The sequence below is a fragment of the Camelina sativa genome, chromosome 18, assembly GCF_000633955.1.
Source record: "Camelina sativa cultivar DH55 chromosome 18, Cs, whole genome shotgun sequence".
NCBI lineage: Eukaryota > Viridiplantae > Streptophyta > Magnoliopsida > Brassicales > Brassicaceae > Camelina > Camelina sativa.
Window position 1 is genome coordinate 17,930,673 of NC_025702.1, and position 23,904 is coordinate 17,954,576.

The window sequence follows — 23,904 nt, forward strand, 5'->3', positions numbered from 1 at the left end:
AAAAACACAACACCTTTCCCATTGACGCTCTTTCACAAACACCGTTATCTTCTTTATCCAACCAAAACCCGACGCTTGTTCTTAGACGTGTTGACGCCGTTAGTCCCATCTTATAAAGTAAAGCAGCAGCAGCCTTTATTACTTCCTGCTAATCTATCAATAATTACTATCCTCTCTAGACATTTTAATTTACTTTTCTCACCCCTAATTTCTCTAAACCACATCATGGGTTAATAATTTTCAACTCACGGTAAATAAATAATACTACCGCTAGATAGAAGAACCTTAGGTTTCTTATTTATAATAATCCAAATTCACTTTTCTTGTTTTTGGTCAACAATTTAAAGATGACTAAAATTGCTATATTTCTGGGGATATACGACTTGGAAATGTATGCAAAAAATGGGTCTTTTCTTCAAGTTTTATCTTCTTAATATTTTTTTTTTATATAGAAAAAAATTAAATATTAGAAAAGGATATGACAATATATTTTTAGGAAAAAAAGGCTTTTAAATTAAAAAAAATGTGAAAATAATAAGTCGAGGAAAGAAAGAAAGAAAATAATTTCGTCACTTGTCTTTCGCTTTGTGAGGTCGCGCAGACCCTGGTCCCCCGGAAATGGTTACAACCGGTTATAGCCGGTGCGAAAAAAGGAATGGTAACCGGTAAATGCCGGTCATTGGTATGGGTTAGAGAAGTTCACCCCGCGGTTGAAATGATTGAAGCCGAGTTTTGACTACTACTACTCTCTTGGTTTAGCCCTTTGGTCGCCTCGTACCCAGAAAAACAAAAGATAGGAAAGACCAAAGAAAAAAAAAAAAAAAGATATAGAGATAGAGAGAGATAAAGAGAGAGAGAGAGAAAAAAAAACCTCTGAGAGACCACAGAAGAAGAAGAAGAGGAAATTGCTTGCCGTCGATGTTTCGAGCTTCTGCGACTCCGGTGTAAAGCCACAAGCGAGGAGAAAAGAGGAAAGCGAGAGAGAGAGAGAGAGCTTGGAGTCTGAATCGGAGACAATTTTGAGGTGAAATTTGGTGGTTTTCTCGTTTGATTTTAGGGTTTATATTATCTGATAGTTGTATCGAGTAATGTAAAGGAGCTAAAAACAGTGGTGATTGTGTTTGTCAGAGAGATAAGAGACCAAAGAAAGGAATCAAGTGGAGTTACCGAGGCGAGCTTTGAGCTTTTTTTTTTTCTGAGGTGGATTTGGTGGATATCGTCTGCTTTGAGTCTTATTTGGTATCAGATGAAACAGATCTGAAGGTATGGCGAGTTCGGAGGTTTCAATGAAAGGTAATCGTGGAGGAGAGAACTTTTCCTCCTCCGCTTTTACTGACCCAAAGGAGACTAGAAATGTCTCCGTCCCCGGCGAGGGGCAAAACTGTCATTCTACCCGATCTGAGCGTGCTGGTATGTCTCCGTTTCCCAGTTTTTTTTTTTTCCCTCTTTTTGGTTTTTGCTTGGTTTTGGTTACAGACTGAGTTGATCTAACTAACCTTTTCTTAAATTTTCTTCATAGTCGACCCTGAAGCTGCTCTTTACAGAGAGCTATGGCACGCTTGTGCTGGTCCGCTTGTGACGGTTCCTAGACAAGATGACCGAGTCTTCTATTTCCCTCAAGGACATATCGAGCAGGTAAAGATTTTCATCTCTTGAGCTTTTACTATTTTAGGCTAAATCTTTGAGTTTACCCTTCTTTGATTCCTATCTGTATCTGTTGAGATATTTTTCTAATGATATTTGTCGGTTTCCATTGTGGATGCGGGGGTTAGGTGGAGGCATCGACGAACCAGGCAGCAGAACAGCAGATGCCTCTCTATGATCTTCCGTCAAAGCTTCTTTGTCGAGTTATTAATGTAGATTTAAAGGTAAGCTTCTTATTTTTTATACTTTATTGGAAAAAGTTCATTTATGAGTCTTGAATTGTCTGCTAACAAGAGTTTTTTTGTATATGATTTTACAGGCAGAGGCAGATACAGATGAAGTTTATGCGCAGATTACTCTTGTTCCTGAGGCTAACGTAAGTTGTGTTTTCTGATTTTATTGGTTTCAGGGTTGTTGGATGTTCTTATTCTTCAAGATACTGAAATGTATTTTTTGTTCTTTTCAACACAGCAAGACGAGAATGCAATTGAGAAGGAAGCGCCTCCTCCTCCACCCCCTAGGTTCCAGGTCCACTCGTTCTGCAAAACCTTGACTGCATCTGACACTAGTACGCACGGTGGATTTTCTGTTCTTAGGCGCCATGCGGATGAATGTCTCCCACCTCTGGTTGGTGTTTCATTTGCTTCTTCTTGTATACATTCGTTCGCTTATGTTTTCTTGAATTGTTCTACGTTTGCCTTCGATTCATTTTTTTGTTACTTCTTTCAGGATATGTCTCGACAACCACCAACTCAAGAGTTAGTTGCTAAGGATTTGCATGCAAATGAGTGGCGATTCAGGCATATATTCCGAGGTATAGGAATTTGTATGAGTAGCATATTATCACTTTTTTTGTTTTACTTTATGTTCCTCAAACTTATGTGGTTGTTGATGTCTCCGATAATGACCAGGTCAACCACGGAGGCATTTGCTTCAAAGTGGATGGAGTGTGTTTGTTAGCTCCAAAAGGCTAGTTGCAGGCGATGCGTTTATATTTCTAAGGTTTGTGGATTTCTTAGTTTCTTATTTTCTTGAGCTGTATCTGTTTTTTTCTATAATTTGAAATATCTGATTCTTCTACAGGGGAGAGAATGGAGAATTAAGAGTGGGTGTAAGGCGTGCGATGCGACAACAGGGAAATGTGCCATCTTCGGTTATATCTAGCCATAGCATGCATCTTGGAGTACTGGCTACCGCATGGCATGCCATTTCAACTGGGACTATGTTTACAGTCTACTACAAACCAAGGTTTGTCTTGGTATTAGCTCACAAAACAGCATTCAGTTTTGAGCTCTTTGCTGTTTGTGTCTCTATTTGTCTGATGCTTGGCAGTAAATTACTCTACTAAATGTTCCCACACTGTTGTTTTGTTTGATACAGGACGAGCCCATCTGAGTTTATTGTTCCGTTTGATCAGTATATGGAGTCTGTGAAGAATAACTACTCCATAGGCATGAGATTTAAAATGAGATTTGAAGGCGAAGAGGCTCCTGAGCAGAGGTAAAAACTCTCTTCTGCTTTTTAGATATTTTAGCTCTCAGCCTTTTTCCTTGCTGAATTATGAACCTAACATGTTTTATTGATTTATATTAGGTTTACGGGCACAATCGTTGGGACTGAAGACTCTGACCCCACTAGGTGGCCAAAATCAAAGTGGAGATCCCTCAAGGTATGACCTAGTTCCTAGAGAGGATTAAGACTATTGTTGAATAGAATGGATACTGATTGTTTAATTGTCATTCAGGTGAGATGGGATGAGACTTCTAGTATTCCTCGACCTGATAGAGTATCTCCGTGGAAAATAGAGCCAGCTCTTGCTCCTCCTGCTTTGAGTCCTGTTCCAATGCCTAGGCCTAAGAGGCCCAGATCTAACATAGCACCCTCATCTCCTGACTCTTCGATTCTTACTAGAGAAGGTAATGTTCCCTTCTTCCACTGTAGTAGTTCATATAGTAGTGTGTCTTAATATTATATTGAACTTGTCAGTTAACAATACAGGCACAGCTAAAGCGAACATGGACCCTTTACCAGCAAGCGGACTTTCAAGGGTCTTGCAAGGTCAAGAATACTCGACCTTGAGGACGAAACATACTGAGAGTGTAGAGTGTGATGCTCCTGAGAATTCTGTTGTGTGGCAATCCTCAGCGGATGATGATAAGGTTGACGTGGTTTCTGGTTCTAGAAGATATGGATCTGAAAACTGGATGTCCTCAGCCAGGCATGAACATACTTACACAGATTTGCTTTCCGGCTTTGGGACTACTAACATAGATCCACCCCATGGTCAGCGGATACCTTTTTATGACCATTNAAACTCTCTTCTGCTTTTTAGATATTTTAGCTCTCAGCCTTTTTCCTTGCTGAATTATGAACCTAACATGTTTTATTGATTTATATTAGGTTTACGGGCACAATCGTTGGGACTGAAGACTCTGACCCCACTAGGTGGCCAAAATCAAAGTGGAGATCCCTCAAGGTATGACCTAGTTCCTAGAGAGGATTAAGACTATTGTTGAATAGAATGGATACTGATTGTTCAATTGTCATTCAGGTGAGATGGGATGAGACTTCTAGTATTCCTCGACCTGATAGAGTATCTCCGTGGAAAATAGAGCCAGCTCTTGCTCCTCCTGCTTTGAGTCCTGTTCCAATGCCTAGGCCTAAGAGGCCCAGATCTAACATAGCACCCTCATCTCCTGACTCTTCGATGCTTACTAGAGAAGGTAATATTCCCTTTTTCCACTGCAGTAGTTCATATAGTAGTGTCTTAATATTATATTGAACTTGTCAGTGAGAGACTAATTCATTGTTAACAATACAGGCACAGCTAAAGCAAACATGGACCCTTTACCAGCAAGCGGACTTTCAAGGGTCTTGCAAGGTCAAGAATACTCGACCTTGAGGACGAAACATACTGAGAGTGTAGAGTGTGATGCTCCTGAGAATTCTGTTGTGTGGCAATCCTCAGCGGATGATGATAAGGTTGACGTGGTTTCTGGTTCTAGAAGATATGGATCTGAAAACTGGATGTCCTCATCCAGGCATGAACCTACTTACACAGATTTGCTTTCCGGCTTTGGGACTAACATAGATCCACCCCATGGTCAGCGGATACCTTTTTATGACCATTCATCGTCACCTTCTATGCCTGCAAAGAAAATATCAAGTGATCCAGAGGGCAAGTTTGATTATCTTGCTAACCAGTGGCAGATGATGCACTCTGGTCTTTCTCTGAAGTTACATGAATCTCCCAAGGTACCTTCCGCAAGTGATACCTCTTTCCAAGGGCGAGGCAATGGTAAATACAGCGAATATCCGGTGCTTAATGGTCTATCGACCGAAAATACTGGTGGTAACTGGCCGATACGTCCACGTGCTTTGAATTATTTTGAGGAAGTGGTTCAGGCTCAGGCACAAGCTCAGGCTAGGGAGCAAGTAACGAAACAATCTATGACGATACAAGAGGAGACAGCGAAGTCAAGAGATGGGAACTGCAGGCTTTTTGGCATTCCTCTGAACAACAACATGAATGGGACAGATTCTTCCTTGTATCAGAGAAACAATTTGAATGATGCTGCGGGGCTTACCCAGATAGCATCACCAAAGGTTCAAGATCTTTCTGATCAGTCAAAAGGGTCAAAATCGACAAACGAACATCGCGAACAGGGAGGACCATTCCAGACTAATTATCCTCATCCAAAAGATGCTCATGCAAAAACCAGCTCAAGTAGGAGTTGCACGAAGGTACTTTTTACTATTATTAACCACAAAGAATATTTGGTGTTTGAAACTTCGAATACTTTGTTGACTAACACATGACACATTGGTTTATAGGTTCACAAGCAGGGAATCGCACTAGGCCGTTCAGTGGATCTTTCAAAGTTCCAAAACTATGAGGAATTAATCGCTGAGCTGGACAGGCTGTTTGAGTTCAATGGAGAGTTGATGGCTCCTAAGAAAGATTGGTTGATAGTTTACACAGATGATGAGAATGATATGATGCTGGTTGGAGACGATCCTTGGCAGTAAGTTATTGCAGTTTTTCCACCTACACTACCTTAATTTAGATCTATGTTAATGTGTGTTTTAAAACACTGACATAATGATGTTTCAAAGGGAGTTTTGTTGCATGGTTCGCAAAATCTTCATATACACTAAAGAGGAAGTGAGGAAGATGAACCCAGGGACTCTAAGCTGTAGGAGCGAGGAAGAAGCAGTCGTTGGGGAAGGATCAGATGCAAAGGACGCCAAGTCTGCATCAAATCCTTCATTGTCCAGCGCCGGGAACTCTTAAACAGAAAAAACCAGCCAGCCCTTTTGCTACAAGCCGAGGTATGAAAAAGCTATAGAAATAATGATAGACACGACCAAGTTTATTTCCTTACATACAACTTATGTTTGCTTTTTTTTTTTTTTGTAAAATCAGGAGGGTCATTTTGGTGGAGACTGGAGAGCAAAATGGGATGATGGGTTTATAAGATATGATATTAAAAATGCAATTTTTGAAGTATTTTGTTGGCCACTTAGATTATTAGCATCTCCCACCACCCCCTATTATATCTAATAATAATCTATATATATATATTATAAAGTAAACATAAAAAGGTTACAGGTATTATATAGTAGAATATGAAAGGCTCTTTTATTAAGTAGAAATGTGGTGTGGAGTTGTGTAGATGGAGGCTGCTATCGGTTCTTGTTTTATGTATTTTTTTTCTTCTTTCATCCAAAGATCTTTTTAAGTCTTCTATTGTTTATATATATTAAATCCAATGTACATAAGTTTTTTATGCTCTGCCTTTTTTAGAATAGTAGTCGTTTTAACGGTTTTAATGTCTAGTTAGCATTTTGTAGCATTTCGTATTCGACATGATTATATGCACGAAATTGTGAGACGTCTAGCAATCTGTTCCATTTCGAAACCTTACAGTTTAGCTTTTGTGATGTTTGTTCCATTCCATGTACAGTCTAAATAGTTAAGCACTCAATGAGCAAACTACGAAACCTCTTTTAAACAGTGAAAAAATTGTGGAAATGGACAGGGCTTTTTTTTGGCTTATATCTATGACCTCAAAGTCCATAAACTAAGCCATTAGAATCAGGAAAATTACACAAAAGCAAACTTGCATTTAGCTAAGACTCATTCGAGTTAAACCATATAAGGAACCCGCAGTCAACAATAGCACACTACCGCCTTAAGCCAGCCGACAATCTCAATCGTCACATAAAACCCCGAATAGTCGAATACGGTATCTTTATCTTGCTGAGTTGAAAGAAAAAAAAAAGAAAAAACCTTCAGTGTTGTTAAAACTGTTGCCCATTATTTTACAAACGATAAATAAAAAGTAAAAAACTGCAGAGTTCAATAAGTGTTTGTTGTCTCCTTCTCTTGCAATTTGTAAGTCTACCATGGATCCACATAAGCATATGGTGTGATGGTCTGAAGACTCTGAACCGATGACACATCAAATGAAAGCAGACAATGTTACAATAATTAAATTTACCAAAAAAAAATTCCAAATAAAACAATAAGATAAACTAACACTGTTAGACCCCACCACTTGGGTGGGCACACTATATGAGGGAATAAACACGCAACTCCATAGGAAGTTTCTTGAAGCCTAAAATATTACGCAGCTTCTCGATCTTTTTTATTTTTTTTTTAAAAACCATTTTTACATAACACAATCAATAATACTACTACTACTATTCTTTCTTTCTTTCGTTACTTTCAGGGGACACTTTGTTCTACTTAACAATTTTTTTTTTTTTAAAAGAAATCAATGAATTCTCCACCGGTGGACGCCATGACGACCGGAGAATCATTATCTCAGAGATCTATTCCGACGCCGTTTCTGACAAAAACATATAACCTTGTAGAAGATAGTTCAATCAACGACGTAATCTCATGGAACGAAGATGGTTCCTCTTTCATCGTATGGAATCCTACAGATTTCGCTAAAGATTTGCTTCCTAAACACTTCAAACACAACAATTTCTCAAGCTTCGTTCGTCAGCTCAACACTTACGTACGTTTTCTCATCTTCCATCGATTTCTTCTTTTATTCCATCGTTCTGTTTTATAATCTGTCTTTTTGTTTTGTTTCCTCAACAGGGGTTCAAAAAAGTAGTACCGGATCGATGGGAGTTTTCAAACGATTACTTCAAGAGAGGAGAGAAACGTCTTCTCCGTGAGATCCAACGTCGGAAAATAACAACGTCTCATCAAGCAGCAGCAGCTGTTACTACTCCTCCTTCCTCTTCGGAACAGAGACTCCAAACGACTCTTGTTGTGTCACCGTCCAACTCAGGGGAAGATCGTAACAATAATAACACACAGGTGATGTCGTCTTCTCCTCCGTCGTCTTGGTATGTTCAGACAACGACGGGGAACAATGGTGCAGGCTTATCAGTTGAGTTATTAGAAGAGAACGAGAAGCTTCGGAATCAGAACATTCAGCTTAACCGTGAGCTTACTCAGATGAAATCTGTTTGCGATAATATCTTTACTCTCATGTCTAGTTACGTCGGATCTCACCCTGATCGGAGTTATTCTCCGGGAGGGGGAGGTAGCAGTAGTCATCAACCGGTTGAGTTTTTACCGGCCAAGAAGCGGTTTTGTGATGTTGACGGTGAAGAAGAAGAAGAAGAAGCGAGTCCGAGACTGTTTGGTGTTCCGATAGGACTGAAACGTACGAGAAGTGAAGGACTTCATCAGGTGAAGACGGTTTCCACGACGACGGCGCCGGTTGGGGAGAAGAAGTCCGAGGAGGAGCCGCCGTGGTTGAGATATTATAATTATAATCGAACCAATCAGAGAGTTTGTAATTAAAAAAAAAAAAAAAAAAGAAGCCAACGGTTGAGATTTGGTGTGTAGATATGTGCCGCGAAGTTGAGGATTAAAGCTTTTTTTTTTTGTTAAGACAAATCAGAGAAGCTCGTGTCCCATCTGTGTGTTTCAAGAAGTTTCATCAATCTTGACATCTTCTTTAACACTTTGTGTTTTACTATTTTTATTTAAATGAATAATTTTTTTTTTCTTTCTTGAAAAATAGTTAGGCTGTTTCTAGACTTTCCTTTTTTGACATTTTCTTAAAATTCTTCTCATCTTTTTGTGTTTTTGTTTTTATAAGAAAATGAAAAAGACGTAAGAGATTAAATTATTAATGATGAAAATTGAAATTTGTAATGAAGCATCTGGAATCTCTCTCGTTTGGTGGGCGCGATTCAGGGAACGTGTTGTGGACCTAGCTTCCTCGATTATGATTATCACAAAGTAGATTTTCCAATTTTCTCATAATTGACTTAATGATTTATTATTATTACACGTTAAAATCTTGGTTTCTCAAAAATGATAAGAGTTCAATAGGTTAGTATATAAACAATATTAGCTACATGTATCATAATATGTTTGATTGAATGTGTTATTGGGGATTTTATAGATTTTCTGTATCGTACTAGATTACAGATTGACTTAATGACTTGTTACACATTAAAATCTTGGTTTCTCAAAAATGTCAAGAGTTCAATTGGTTAGTATAAACAATATTACCAACATTATCATAATATGTTTGATTGAATGTGTTATTGGGGATTTTATAGATAGAGAAGGTTACGTGAAATTTTTTGCTCACTCAAATGATTTCGTTGAGATTTCACCGTCACTTGCAATGTGAAAATCGAAACGCATAACTTGCAAGGAAAGTGAGACATCAGCATCTAAACATTTTGAGTTTTTCGTCTTTTTTACCAATAACTACTTTTCAAAGAAAAAAAAATATTAGTATCTTGAAAAGTTATGAACACGATTGTGAGTTTGTAGAGAGGGTCCTTAGAAAACTCTCAAAGCAATACTATTTTCTAGAGTAAGAACCAGAACCAAGGAACTCACCGGAGTGAGGAGCATTAGCAGAAGCAAAGCCATGGTAAGGGTCAAAAGTTTAAACTTGATTTAATACTACTATTATAGACTCATTTATATGTAACATATCTGCAATTTTGTCCATCAATTGACTCTTGATCGTATAATTTGTCAATGTTGAGTTGTTGACAATAACTTATGTGTGATGTGTCTATGCATTTTGTTCACATACAACAACAACACATTTAAATTATAGTGAATTGTCTTCTTTCCCCAAATAATGTTGTCTCTAGTTTGCTACATTAGCCACACAAAAAAAAAAAAAAAAAAACNAAAGAACACCAAACTAACATAGGCTCTGAATGAAAAAAAAATAGATTTCCTAAAATTTAAGAAAACAATATTTTGAAGGATTTGAGCAATTACTTCGTAAAATCTAAAAACCATATTTTGTAGGTTTTTCAGCGTGAGTTTTTTTTCTAATATATATATATATATATATATATTTTAATTTACTTAAATTCCAAAACAAACTAAGGCCTTGAATGGTGATGATGATAATAATTTTGCAATAATGTGTTTTCTATATGTAATAAATGTATGTTTTTTTGCATCATTGTATTTTTTTATCATTTAATAAAAATTCATAATCATTATTTTACTATTTAAAAATAAATATTATACATAAAAACTAAAAACTAATCAAATTACCTTTTAAGATTTTGCAAAAACTAAAATCTACACCAAAAATAAAAAAAAACTAAAATAATCAAAAACCAAAAGCTAACTAAAATCTAAAAAGCACCTATTCATGGCCATAGTTTAAACTGTAGATAACCGGTTAACTAACCGGTTAAAGTTATAAAATAAAGTGAATTTGGTTTATGACACTGGTTAGACCCTAAACCCATTCATTGACTTGTTTGGTCACTCTCTTCTCTCTCTCCGCCGCGCTCTCTTCTCTCTGGATCGAGCAAAATCGGAACCTATTCGATTGTTTTCATCTTCTTCGTCAAGGTTTGTGTTTGATTTCAACGTATACTGATTCAAAGACCTAACTTTTTTCCCCTTCGATTAGATTAGGAAAGGAATCAAATTTTTGTTTAACCTAAGCTGTGGAATATATATATGAAAAAATCGTTAACTTTTTTTTTTGTTTGTTTGTGGTGGTGAATTTAGGATCTTATGAATCTCTATTCTCTTATGTAGCAGGCCAAAGTATGGAGCTTTCTGATGTAAACAACGGCAAGAGCACAAGACCAAAGCAGCCTCCAAAACGTTTCATCAAGAACCAAATCCCTGAATCAATCCTCAACGATGCGTCTCTCAACGCTGCTATCTCAATCCTACCTTCAATTTACCAGTTTGAGGTACACAAGTGCGTTTGGCGGATCAAATCGTTGAAAGCTAAACGCATAGCTCTGCAGCTTCCTGAGGGTCTTCTTATGTACGCACTCACACTCTCTGACATCTTCACATCTTTTGCTGGAGCTTCTCACTGTTTTGTACTCGGTGATGTCACTTATGGAGCTTGCTGTGTTGATGATTTCTCTGCGGTTGCTCTTGGTGCTGACTTGCTTATTCACTATGGACATAGTTGTCTTGTCCCTATTGACTCTACCAAAATCCCTTGCCTTTATGTTTTTGTCGATATACAGATCGATGTTAAATGCTTGTTGAACACCATCCATCTCAATCTCTCGAATGATGCCAAGAACATCATTCTTGCAGGCACGATTCAGTTTACTTCGGCTATTAGAGCTGTGAAGCCTGATTTAGAGAAGCTAGGTTTCAATGTTTTGATCCCTCAGTCAAAGCCTTTATCAGCTGGTGAAGTACTTGGCTGTACAGCTCCAAAGATTAAGATGGTTGAGGGTTGTGAAGACCAAGTACTTGTGTTTGTAGCTGACGGGAGGTTCCATCTAGAAGCAATGATGATAGCCAATCCAAATATCAAGGCGTTTAGGTACGATCCATATCTTGGAAAGCTGTTTTTAGAGGAGTATGATCATAAGGGAATGAGGGCGACGAGAAGGAGAGCAATTGCAAGGGCCATGGATGCAAAAACTTGGGGGATTGTGTTGGGGACATTGGGAAGGCAAGGGAATCCTAAGATTCTTGAGATGTTAGAGAAGAAAATGAAGGAGAATGGGATAGATAGCACAGTTGTTTTAATGTCAGAACTTAGCCCTACAAGAGTAGCACTATTTGAAGATTCGGTGGATGCTTGGGTTCAAATAGCATGCCCAAGGCTTTCTATTGATTGGGGTGAGGCCTTTCTTAAACCGCTTCTAACAACTTATGAAGCTGAGATTGCTCTAGGATACCTCAGCGGTTGGTGGAAGAAGGATACTTCGAGCAGAGGAGATTCTTTGGCTGGCTGTTGCAAAGAGAAGAACGAAACAAGTTGTGCGTGTAGTAGTAATGAGTACGTGGAAAATGATAAGAAAGAGGATGATGATGGGGCACTCGATGGAGACTATCCAATGGATTATTACGCACAAGAAGGTGGAGAATGGAACTCTTCATATCTCAAGAAGTCATCTCGTCCCATTCGAAGAAACCCTTTACTATAGTTTCCCACAGAGTAGCTGATATAACCCAAATCGGCGAATGTGTTGTTGATTATTAGCTTGGGGAAGTCTTGAAGTGAAACTGTCGACTCTGTATGAGTTTTTGACAGAAGTTGAAGAGTGAAGACTCATATGCACTTTTTCTATACAAGCCGTGAGGATTAAAGGGCTGTTTGTAGAGAGGCTACAACACTTGTTTCTCCCTTTTACTGAGATTTTGTCNCTTCTTCTATAGTTTCCCACAGAGTAGCTGATATAACCCAAGTCGGCGAATGTGTTGTTGATTATTAGCTTGGGGAAGTCTTGAAGTGAAACTGTCGACTCTGTATGAGTTGTTGACAGAAGTTGAAGAGTGAAGACTCATATGCAGTTTTTCTATACAAGCCGTGAGGATTAAAGGGCTGTTTGTAGAGAGGCTACAACACTTGTTTCTCTCGTTTACTGAGATTTTGTCTGCTCACTTTTTGTTTTGATAAAACAAAATGGTGATAGAAGTGAAAAATATAGGCCCTGCAGTAAAAAATACTGATGATGTTTATTGCAGATCTGATTAGGTTGAAGTTTTGGTTTAGCCTTGTTTTGATCCGGCCTCATGTTTTTTATTATTATAATTCTACATAAATGAACTCCAGAATCTGATTTTCTACAACATTAAAACAACTACAACAAAAATCCTAAACTATAATTACAGACAAACCAATCACCTACTGTATAACAGATTAAAAACTTGTGCTCCACCATTTAATCTTTTTCTGTTCTAAACTTATGATATACTTCCTCTCTATTAGAATAGATGATTTTTTGAGATTTTCACATAAATTAAGAAAATATTTAATGTTTAGCAATAAATACATTATTATTCATAATAACATATTTTTATAATTATTAACCAATAGTAATTCATCAAAGTTTTAAATTCTCAATCAATGATTCTTGAAATTTGTAATTTTCTAGTAATAATTGATAAAAATATACAGAAAATCATCTATTGTGATACAAGAAAAAGATTCTAAAAAAACCATGTATTGTGATACATAGGGAGTATTTTTTTTTTGGTAAGAAAACTTTTTAGCTGTTATACCCACACAAAAAAAAAACACTTTAATTGTAATGCATAAAAGAGCTGATTGGTAAAAGCTAGTTATATCATAATAAGCCACTCTTTGTGATTTTCTGTTCATCATAATGGAATCTTCATTATAAATCATTAAATCTATATATGTACACATTTGAGATGAAATAGCCGAAGTACATATATTTTTACACAGCTTGAAACTACACCGACTAATTAATAGTTTAATACCATCATCAGTAATTTGAAACTTCATAAATTCCACAAACAGATTATTTCACTTTTATAAGGATTCAACTTCAAATATAGAGATCAACCACTTATTTCTTTTAATTAGATTTAATTTTTGAAAACACAATAGAGTTAATTATTCTTGCAGTTTGAGCTGACTATATTAATGTGAATGAATTTATGAGTTTAATCGATTTACACTGAATATCAAAATGGAGAAATATATATGGTTGGTTGTATACTTGTAGTACACTGACAAAAAAGAAAGAAAGAAAGATATGGTCGCACACTAGTGTTTTTGGACCTTACGTCAAAGTAGAAGAAGGGATAAGAAATTAGGGTCGCACACCACTTGGGCGTCATTTATTTATTTGTTTCGTTGAAAAATCATATGTCCCAATTCCACCACTTCACTGTCTCCTGCCCCTCTTTCTTTGCAATCTAATATACCTGTTATCTTTTTCTTCCCCTTCTTTTTTATATGCCAAACAACGTTAATACACTGTAGGTTATCTTTGTAATAAGTGGTTATTTGTGTATTCTAATTCATATGTCCCAATACCACCATAATTCTTTGTGTATAAAAAGTAAGTCAAACAAATTTACTCTATTCTACAAATTTATAGGCTTGACAAAGAAATCAACAATAAAATTATTTTTTAAAATTTGCTTTCAGTACTTGACATATGTCACTTCTGAAATTGACACCTGTCTATCAAAAAAAACTTTAATCCTCATTTTTGGCTTACTACATCATTGCAATAACCAATTTGGCTTCGACATTTAAGGAAGCTCTAACTGATTGCCACGTAGTACATGTATAACTCACCTATCTTCTTTTTCTTCCCTTTTTTTTCTCATGCTAAACAAGGTCAATGGATTGTGTGTTATATTTGTAATAAGTGGTTATTGTGTATGTAAAAAAAAATCAAACAAATTTATCCTCTTCTATAAATTTATCGACTTCTTCCCCAAAATAATAACGTCAAAAGAATCTACAAAAAAGTTTCCTTTTAAGACTTGCTTTCAGATTTTGACACGTGACACTTTGGAGTTGACATTTGTATATGAATGAAAAAAACTTTAATCATCATTTTTTGCTTACTGCATTATTGCAATAACCAATTTTCACAAATAGGCAAAAACCAGATTCCAAACATGGGTCATACTCGTACATGAAGCCCACATTTATACATGTTCATTTTTATTTTAATTTAAAACCATATATTTTCCTCTATTTTAAACCTAAAATGTCAAACAATTAAAATACATCACCTTAAATTTGGTGTATTCCTAATTCTATTAAAGAGGCATTAATTCCATTCGATACAATGCTATAAATTGGAAACGCAAAATGTTTCCTTATATGAAAATATTTTATTAAAACCAGTATCTAATATAATTGTTTGGAACAAAAACTGAAGCCCTTCCTCATATCCTGCAGAAATTTTCAACTCATTCAAAATATATAGGCTCTCCAGTTATGCTCTTACAAAACATGAATAAAAAAGAAGGACTTTGCAATGAACCAAATTAGTTGTCACATGTTTGGGTGCTAGAGTCATTGAAGCAAATATCTTAATTGGTACAACAGTTGGAAACAAGGTTGTCATCGCAAGGATAATACTCTCTCCACCCAATTCTAAGTGGTTGTTCAAATTAAAAAGACGTCAGTTCCCCCTTCGTTTGACCTATGCAATGACTATTAATAAAAACCAAAGAAAAAGCTTAGAAAAAGTTGGTTTATATATTTTCCAAAACCATATTTCAGGCATGGACAATTTTATGTCGCGTTATCTAGAATAACATCAAAAGCAAGTTTGAAGGTTCTGAACATGGTGAACATAGACGAGGAGAGATATTCAGTTACACAGAAGTATTCAACTATGTCACAAAGTCTATGTAAAAGAAGGTAATCTCTCAATTAAATATTAAATAGGATCGATCATAATCTCTACAACTTACTTGCATACAAAAAAAAAAACTCTACAACTTACTAACAACGATAAGAAGACGTTAATTCCCCTTGTGTTAGAGCTACACAATATAATGAGTATTAATAAAAGCCAAGGAATAATCTTAGAAAAAGTTGGTTATATATTTCCCAAAACCAGATTTCAGTCATGGACAATTGTATGTCGCATTATCTAGAGTAACATCAGAAGCAGGTTTGAAGGTTCTGAACATGGTGAACATGGACGAGGAGAGACATACAGTTACACAGAAATATTCAACAATGTCACCAAGTTTACGTTAAAGAAGGTATTCTCTCAATTTAATATTAAATAGGAGCAGATCATAAACTCTATAACTTACTTGCATACAAAAGAACAAAAACCCTACATACTTGGTTATATATGAGATTACAAATTCAGAATAACTTGGCTATATATGAGATTACAAATTCAGAATAACTTGGACCAATTCATACATATGCGAGAGACGACTTATAGTAAGAAAGGGCTCTCTCTTCATTCATTTTTAAATTAATAAATCAGTATCTAATCAATATTGTAATAATCTGTAGGTAAAATATCCCCATATAAACAATGCTGGATGTAATTTCCGATATCATTAACTGAATGTTGAGAGGTTTGTGTCTTCCCAGACGTAGCAGTGAACTGGGTAAATAATATTTATCCGTCTTTGCTGCTTTAATTAGATAGAATTAGAGAGAACTCAGATAAGTTCACAAGAACCAAATAAAACATTTTACCAAAAACATACACGAGACTCTACATTTAAAAGAATACAACTACTTTTAAAATTGGTAACCAAGAAAAACCCCAAATGGGACAACTAAAGCATGAATTATTTTATAATTTTGACGTAACACTTTGACTATTTACAATCAAACTACGTAACTTACTTAGCTTTTATAGAAAATTGTTTAGATTACAAAATGATAAAAGAATAATGACCAATAAATATATACAAATATGTAACAATTCATAAGTCTGACGGCTACAAGAATAATCACACAACAACAATGAAATACAAAAAATAATGACAATTAAATGGAAAAAATTTGCAAAGCAATACCAACATATGTCCGAATATATACATAGCAATTCCAACACCATCAACAAACAATCACTCAACCCCCCAAAAACACCATCATTTTAAAAAAAAAGTTCTGTAATATAAGTAAGCTCTATACAATGTAGTATGAAATAAGCTTAACAGCAACACAATCACACAACCAACTCATTCTCAAAATTAAAAGATCACATGAATACGAAATCAACATCAGCTACAAAATCTCATATTCTCCAACAAGTAGATACTAGAATCAAATAATACAAAAATAAACTAATTACCATTTATGGTAAACAAAAAAAATATGTATATAGAAATAACCTGGTGTAACGCACGAGACTATTCCTAGTAATAAATAATGCAAACTTCATTTATTCATTTCATTGTATATATAAAGAAATGTACATTAAAAAATGAATACCATAATTAATTTTTTTTGTTGTGACATAAATTAATTTTTCTTGATCCAAATGTTTAATATTGTATAGAGAGGCCAAACTTGCCAAATAGTATACATAAAAAGAAAGAACATACTGACTACTGTAGCATGAATTTTCACTACAAGAAAACACGCGTTTTGCGAGGACGACTTGCGACGGAATACAGCTCTCGCAAATTTGTGGTGGATTTGCGAAGACAGTACGAGAAAAGAAAATTCCATAGCACATCCCTCGCAAAATTGCGAGGAAGCCAGTCGTCGCAATTCCGCTGCTCATTTGCGAGGCATTTACGACAAATTCGCAGGAAAGGTCACCCTCCTCTCAAATCAATCGCAATATTGCGACGCATTTGTGAAAAGAGTATCCATAGCAAGATTGCTATGGACGTGCGAGTGAATTGCGATAGCCATAGCAAATCCATTGCAAAATTAGGAATTTTTTTTTTTTGATAAATATTACAAAACTTAATATAATTATTCTGAAATATATTTCAATATGTTCATAAGGTGAATTATTCTGAAATTCATTACTAATATATTACTATTAATGATTAAAAAGATGATTGGAAAGAAGATGATGAGACCTTGGACCTTATAATATACTTGAAAGTTAATTTTACTAACTTTTAAAATTATTTTGATGGTTTTTATAAATTAAATATACTAGGTTTGCGACATATTTGCAACAGATTTGCTAGATATATAGCAAATGCGTCGCAAATCCATCGCAAAACATTAATCGTCGCTATTCCCTCGCAAATGAAAACTTCAAACCCTAACCCCTAAACCCTAAAGACTAAAGACTAATAACATTACTATTAATGATTAAAAAGATGAATCCAACACTTATAATCATAGATAGGGCAGTGCAACACAAAATTGTTGGAGAATTATAAAATTTTGGAATATTTGTCTAAATGTAATGAACATGTATATGATATAGTGTAAAAGATAGTTAATGATTGGGGGAAGATGCAAAATTGGACAATTTTGGAAGTTTGATGATAGAGAAGAGTATGATGAGCTTATAGGACCTTATAATATACTTGCAAGTTCATTTGACTAATTTTTTTAAATTATTTTGATGGTTTTTGTAAATTAGATATTCAAGGATTGCGACAAATTTGCGAGTAATCCGCTAGATGCATAGCAAATGCGTCGCAAATCCATTGCAAAAAACTTAAACCATAGCAATTCCCTCGCAAATGACAACATTAAACCCTTGATCCTAAACCCCTTATAACTAATTACAATACTTTTAATGATTAAAAAGGTGAATCCAAGATTTATATTCAAAGATATTGCACAAATGTCATTTTCAAAACCTAAACCCTAAATGTCGCAAATCCATCGCAAATTGCTCAAATAGTAGCAATTCCCTCGCAAATGACACTTCAAAACCTAAACCCAAAAGACTTTACGAGGGATTTGCTACGGTCTCTCGTAATTCTCTCGCAAAGTCTAGAAATATTAATTATATATTTTAATATGGTTGCTAGGGATTTGCGAGGGACCATAGCTAATCCCTAGCAATATTTGCGTGGGATTTGCGACGCAGTATTTTTCTATATAAGTAAAAAACCTAGTTTGAGGGAAGCTCAAACCTCGACTAATCCGCAGCCAAAAAAACCCTAGTTCCCTAATCCTTCTCTTCTCTGATTTCCTCTTTCTTCTCCGATCTCTTCTGTCTTTTCCGGTGAGTCTCTTCTCCGGTTAACCCTTCTCGAACCCTTCTCCTCCTCTCCTCATCTCCTCTTCTATCTTCTTCTCAAACCCTTCTCGAACCCTTCTCCTCCTCTTCTCGAAGGTCCGATAAGTCTCCTCCTCTCCTATTCTATCTCTTTGTTTGGGGTTTTGATTTGGGGTTTAGGGTTTCGATTCGATTTTAGGGTTTCGAATTTGGGGATTCAATTGGAGGTTTAGGGTTATGATTCGATTTGGTTTTAATTCGATTTTAGGGTTTCGAATTTGGGGATTCAATTGGGGATTTAGGGTTATGATTCGATTTGAGGTTTAATTCGATTTTAGGGTTTCGACTTTGGGGATTCAATTTGGGGTTTAGGGATTCAATTTAGGGTTTCGAATTTAGGTTCTAATGATTTTGGGGGTTTTGATTGAATTTGATTTGGGGGGGTTAATTCTAACCAGATTTTTGTTCTGCTTTCAGATGTCGACTAATGAGCAACACGGTTCTGTAAACCAAAACGTTTACAGAAGATTCATCTCTTATCAAGGTTTAACTCCTCCCGTCACTACTCGAAGGACAACTTCTGCTTCTGCTCATCCCCAAAAGTTACCTTCTCCCGCTTCTTCTCAAGGTACATCACCGGCGATGCAGGATAATCTACATGGAAGCTCTCCGGCGATGTCTAATGATCCTCCTCAGCAATCAACTTCTCGTATGTCTCCACAACATTCATTTTTTATTTTGGAAGAGTTACTTGCAAGTCCCGGACGTGCTTTCTTACCAAAACTAGATCCTAAGCGTCCTCCGGGTACCCTCTGGTAATTATCTTCTCCTGTCTAATTTTTTTTTTTGTTGTTTCATAGTACCTCATTCGATTTATCCTTTGCTTTGTAGGTTTGACCAGGACCCTTATGTGGCTGCTACTGTCCTGGCCATTTTTGAAAGAGATTTCAAGCATGCTCATGCCAATTGGACCCAAACACCAGGTCCGGTTGTAAATCGGTGCTTTGAAACTTTTGCGGTAAGTCTACTTTGTGTTTTATGTGTTTTAAATATAGTTTTTGTGTTTTAATTACTAATGCATGTGATGTTTGTTGAAGCAAACATGTAACTGGGACCCGTCCATCAACGAAAGAGTCAGAACTGAGTTTGAAACCAAGTTGAAGACTCGGATGAGTGATCAAGTGTCTCGGTGGAAGGGTAAGTGGAAGCGAAAAGGTGATGAAGCAATGCCGCGGTGGCTTGATCCTACAGTATGGGAAGGCTTGGTCAAGTTTTGGCTTGAACCAAAGTCAGAAGCAAAGAGTATCAACAGTCGTAATGCTCGTTACAGTGATCCTGATGGCCCCGGAATACACAAACACCGATCTGGTCAGACATCTTTTAAAGCCCGAGCACGAAAGCATGTAAGTATTTTTCTTAAAGTTATTTAGTTAAGACTTGTTTATTCACTGTTTATGAGCATTGATCACTGTCTAACTCTTGTGTTAGTCTGAGAAGACCAGTGATCCACTACCTGATTTCCTGCTTGTCCTAGAAGAGACTCATAGGAAACCTGATGGGTCTTTCGTTGATGGAATGTCTGAGAAAGTCTACCATCAAGTGTCATCGAGGATAGCTGAAGCTGAATCTTTGCTACTCTCTAGGGATAATGTGGAGAGCAGTGCTTCCGGCGGGTTATCTCTTACCGCAAAGAACCAAATATATGCTGAGGTAATTGTTGGTGTGTTTATATGTTGCTTACTTTTTGCAAGTTTCTCTTCTTGCAAGTTCATTGTTTATGTTGGTGTGTTATAGTTTCTCTTTTTATCAATGTCTAAATGTCTAACGGTTGTTTATGTTGGTGTGTCTCTCTTATGTTGGCAGGTTGCTCCAAAGAAAAAGAACCGGATATATGGGGTTGGGAACTTGCAAGCAGAAGCATCATCAACTCACATTAGACAACCGCCTCCTCCTACTGAAGATACAAATGATCTAGCTGGAAAGCTTGCTGCTGCCGAAGCTACCCTCGTAAGTCAGGCGACTCAGTTGGAGAAGATGCATAGTTATGATGCTTACTTTGATTATCTTGCAGAGAAAGATCCAGAGTTTGCTGCAAGGTTTCGCCGAGAGGATCCAGCTGCCGGAAACACAACCACCGATGAGGCAACTGGCGGAGAAGCTACCTGCGGCCAAGCAACCTGACTCCCTCTCTTTCTCTTAATGTGTAATGTGTAATGTGTACTGTTTAGCTTAGAACACTTGATCTCCCTTCTAATGTTTAATGTTTAATTTGTAATGAACACTTGATCTCCCTTGTAATGTGTAATGTTTAATTTGCATAACTTATAAAGTTTAATTCTAATTGCAGGTTTAATCTTAATTACAAATTTAATTCAAATTGCCGGTTAGATCCTAATTAAGCTAACTGGCAATTAAAATTTTAATTTTTTTTATACCATTATTATTATTTGCGACGGAAAAAATAATTGCAAAAGCATCGCAAATTTGCGAGAGAGTTACTAGATACCACATTTGCGAGGAAATTGCTTTTTAAATATGTCCTCACAATTTACGATTAGTATGCGAGAGAATATTTTCCCTCGCAAAAGTTGCGAGAGATTTGCGACACTGGCCGATTTGCGAAAAGCGACGCTTTTGTCGTTTTGCGAGGGATTCGCTACATATTCTTCCATCGCAAAATGCGTGTTTTTTTTGTAGTGTTTTAACAATGCCACCTTTCTTAATATTTGAAATATCGTCAAGCAACTATTGCTTCTTCAGAGATTCACATGCAAAAAGATAAGAGTGCGTCCCTAGAATTATAGTTTTGCCTAATATGGTCGAGGCTCAAATTCGAACACCATTTGACATTTTCTATGCTCTATCTAAAATTTGGTTCAGTTCAATATTATAAATTTTATGATCCTATATTGCCATCCGTACGTGTGTTCCAAGTCAAATCACATGTTAGTGATTTACTCATAGTTTTGACTCCAAATATGTCCACGATATAATATAAAAAGTTTGTATTTGCTTTATAAATGTTCTAACGACACGAAGAAACATTTCCTTAATACTGTTTTGAGTTAGGCTAAAAGCTAGAATATGTTACTATGTCAGCACCAATCAAATCATCAACGTGTTAGATTCCATGCAGACAAAATTTTTAGTTGTGGTTTATGTCGTCAACTAGAATCTATGTGTGCACTTGGTTATTATGTTATCATTATATTCATAAATTTAGTCAAAAATTATTGAAATCTATGTGCAGTTGGTTATTATGTTATCAATTTGATCAGCCTCAAAAAGAATACTGGAATTTATTATTTTATATAAAAAAGTACTGGTATAGAGATATATACGATATGATTGTTACAGAACAAACACACTAAAATATGTCTCTATTCAACGATAATAGTTACAAGATTTATTGACAAAAATGGCTACAGAAACAAGCATATACATAAAATTAAGGTGGCATTGTGTTTGGGCCACGTATTGGATTTGAGCATCTAAATATATGATGAGAAACGAAACTCTCCATGTGGATTCTATGACTAGAAACTAGAAAGTGTCCAATTAGATTCTTTGTCTTTATAAAGCAGATTCTTTTCTTTTTGAATTGTATTGTTGTTTTATCAAATTATCTCTTCAGTTCTTGTTAAATTATTTGGAATATCTACAAATCAATTCATAAGCCAATAATATCTACAAATCAATTCATAAGCCAATCATCACAGTATCTGGTTTTCATTTTGCATCGACACGCAGGCGTATTCTTTTCTCCATTTGGTCGATCGAATATTCTGATTGTAATGGGTACGAAAATTATTTACTGTTTTTATTATAAAAAAAAACAAAACAAAACGTGAAGATAATTTTGAATTTCTGTCTTGATGTTTGTATTTATATTTTTTTTTAAAATTAGTTGATAAATAAATCTTATGTTGACAGCCAAATGCATTTACAAAAATTATTTCTTCTTGTGTTGAAATTATTATCCTTGTTTAAAATAGATTTTTTTCTTAAATGGTTAAACAATTATGGTAAGAAGAAATTGTAGCTTAACCAATTATAAGAATGTAAGTACAATATGGTTAGAAATTACACGTAAGATATTTTACAATGTCTAATGATGATGACAATGTCAAATAGTAAAATAATAGAGCTTATATGGAAAACTATCTATCTAAATTAATCTAGTAGATATACACACAAAATCCCCTTTTATCTTCCTATTTGTGCCAAGTCTCGAGATTCTTTTGTTAGCCTATAAAAAGCTGTCACATATTGGTTCATTCTCAAGAAACCATCATCATCACAAACACAAACACATTGGAAGCAAAAGAGAAAATGTCAAGAGAAATAGAACCACTAGTAGTGGGAAGAGTTATAGGAGATGTTCTAGAAATGTTCAATCCAAGCGTGACAATGAGAGTCACTTTCAGTTCCAACACAATCGTCTCTAACGGTCACGAGCTCGCGCCTTCTCTTCTCCAATCTAAGCCTCGCGTTGAGGTCGGTGGCCAAGATCTACGTTCATTCTTCACCTTAGTACGTAATCATCTTTCTTCTAAAACTAAAGTATCTATGTTAATTGTACTTACGTAGTCCTCTATTCTAACGTTAATCTTTTGCTTTTCTTTTTCACTCGAAAGATCATGATAGACCCCGATGCCCCTAGTCCTACTAATCCTTATATGCGTGAATATCTTCATTGGTAGGTCGGTTAGATATATAGCATATTTCTTTTCGTATATAACAACGTACAATGTATAATATTTACTTTAATGTTCATCAAATTCAGGATGGTGACAGACATTCCCGGGACAACTGATGCTTCCTTCGGTAAGAATAAATCACATCATAACACATGCATGTACATAGACTTTTGATTCACATCAACATCTTTGGTCAAAAACTCAAAATACATCCTCAAGCAAACACATTTTTGGACTAAGAGAGGACAAGTAATGATGTATGTATGTTGATGAATGGTTTGATTGATTTGCAGGGAGAGAGATAGTGAGATTCGAATCACCTAAACCGGTGGCGGGAATACACAGATACGTCTTTGTGCTGTTCAAACAGAGCGGAAGGCAAACAGTGAAGGCAGCACCGGAAACAAGAGAGTGCTTCAACACAAATGCGTTCTCTTCTTACTTTGGTCTTTCTCTACCTGTTACTGCTGTTTACTTCAACGCCCAACGTGAAACTGCTCCTCGACGACGTTCTTCTTATTAATCCACTAATACAATATAAATATACCCTATATTCAATAAAGTTCAATATACCTACAAAGATTATGGATGGTTGTTGACAAACAAAAAAAAAAGTTATGGATGGTCAGTTAGAATAAATCTAACCACTTCCAAT

At 35.9% G+C, this 23,904-nt stretch overlaps 4 protein-coding genes across 7 annotated transcripts; all 4 read left to right on the plus strand.

Moving 5' to 3' along the window:
* LOC104762323 (auxin response factor 2) lies at nt 761–6,435 on the plus strand. Its single transcript, XM_010485592.1, has 16 exons — nt 761–1,024; nt 1,129–1,410; nt 1,520–1,635; nt 1,773–1,868; nt 1,964–2,020; nt 2,116–2,271; nt 2,374–2,458; nt 2,556–2,646; nt 2,728–2,892; nt 3,025–3,144; nt 3,238–3,313; nt 4,196–4,367; nt 4,466–5,388; nt 5,479–5,669; nt 5,761–5,976; nt 6,071–6,435. Exons 2-15 carry the CDS (start codon nt 1,266–1,268, stop codon nt 5,936–5,938), a joined length of 2,571 nt encoding a protein of 856 aa, XP_010483894.1. The 5' UTR covers nt 761–1,024; nt 1,129–1,265; the 3' UTR covers nt 5,939–5,976; nt 6,071–6,435.
* LOC104762324 (heat stress transcription factor B-2a-like) lies at nt 7,273–8,687 on the plus strand. The gene is made up of 2 exons (XM_010485593.2): nt 7,273–7,673; nt 7,760–8,687. Exons 1-2 carry the CDS (start codon nt 7,428–7,430, stop codon nt 8,474–8,476), a joined length of 963 nt encoding a protein of 320 aa, XP_010483895.1. The 5' UTR covers nt 7,273–7,427; the 3' UTR covers nt 8,477–8,687.
* LOC104762325 (diphthamide biosynthesis protein 1-like) lies at nt 10,398–12,683 on the plus strand. 4 transcript variants are annotated; one of them, XM_019240300.1, is made up of 3 exons: nt 10,398–10,522; nt 10,715–12,120; nt 12,353–12,683. In XM_019240300.1, exon 2 carries the CDS (start codon nt 10,726–10,728, stop codon nt 12,079–12,081), a length of 1,356 nt encoding a protein of 451 aa, XP_019095845.1. In that variant the 5' UTR covers nt 10,398–10,522; nt 10,715–10,725; the 3' UTR covers nt 12,082–12,120; nt 12,353–12,683. The 4 variants fall into 4 exon arrangements, with proteins under 4 accessions (XP_019095845.1, XP_019095842.1, XP_019095844.1 ...); XM_019240297.1 differs by having other exon boundaries at nt 10,715–12,076; nt 12,302–12,683; XM_019240299.1 differs by having other exon boundaries at nt 10,411–10,522; nt 10,685–12,076; nt 12,302–12,683.
* On the plus strand, nt 22,852–23,813 carry LOC104762326 (protein BROTHER of FT and TFL 1-like). Its single transcript, XM_010485594.1, has 4 exons — nt 22,852–23,082; nt 23,187–23,248; nt 23,336–23,376; nt 23,543–23,813. The coding sequence occupies exons 1-4, from the start codon at nt 22,882–22,884 to the stop codon at nt 23,770–23,772; spliced, it is 534 nt and encodes a 177-aa protein (XP_010483896.1). The 5' UTR covers nt 22,852–22,881; the 3' UTR covers nt 23,773–23,813.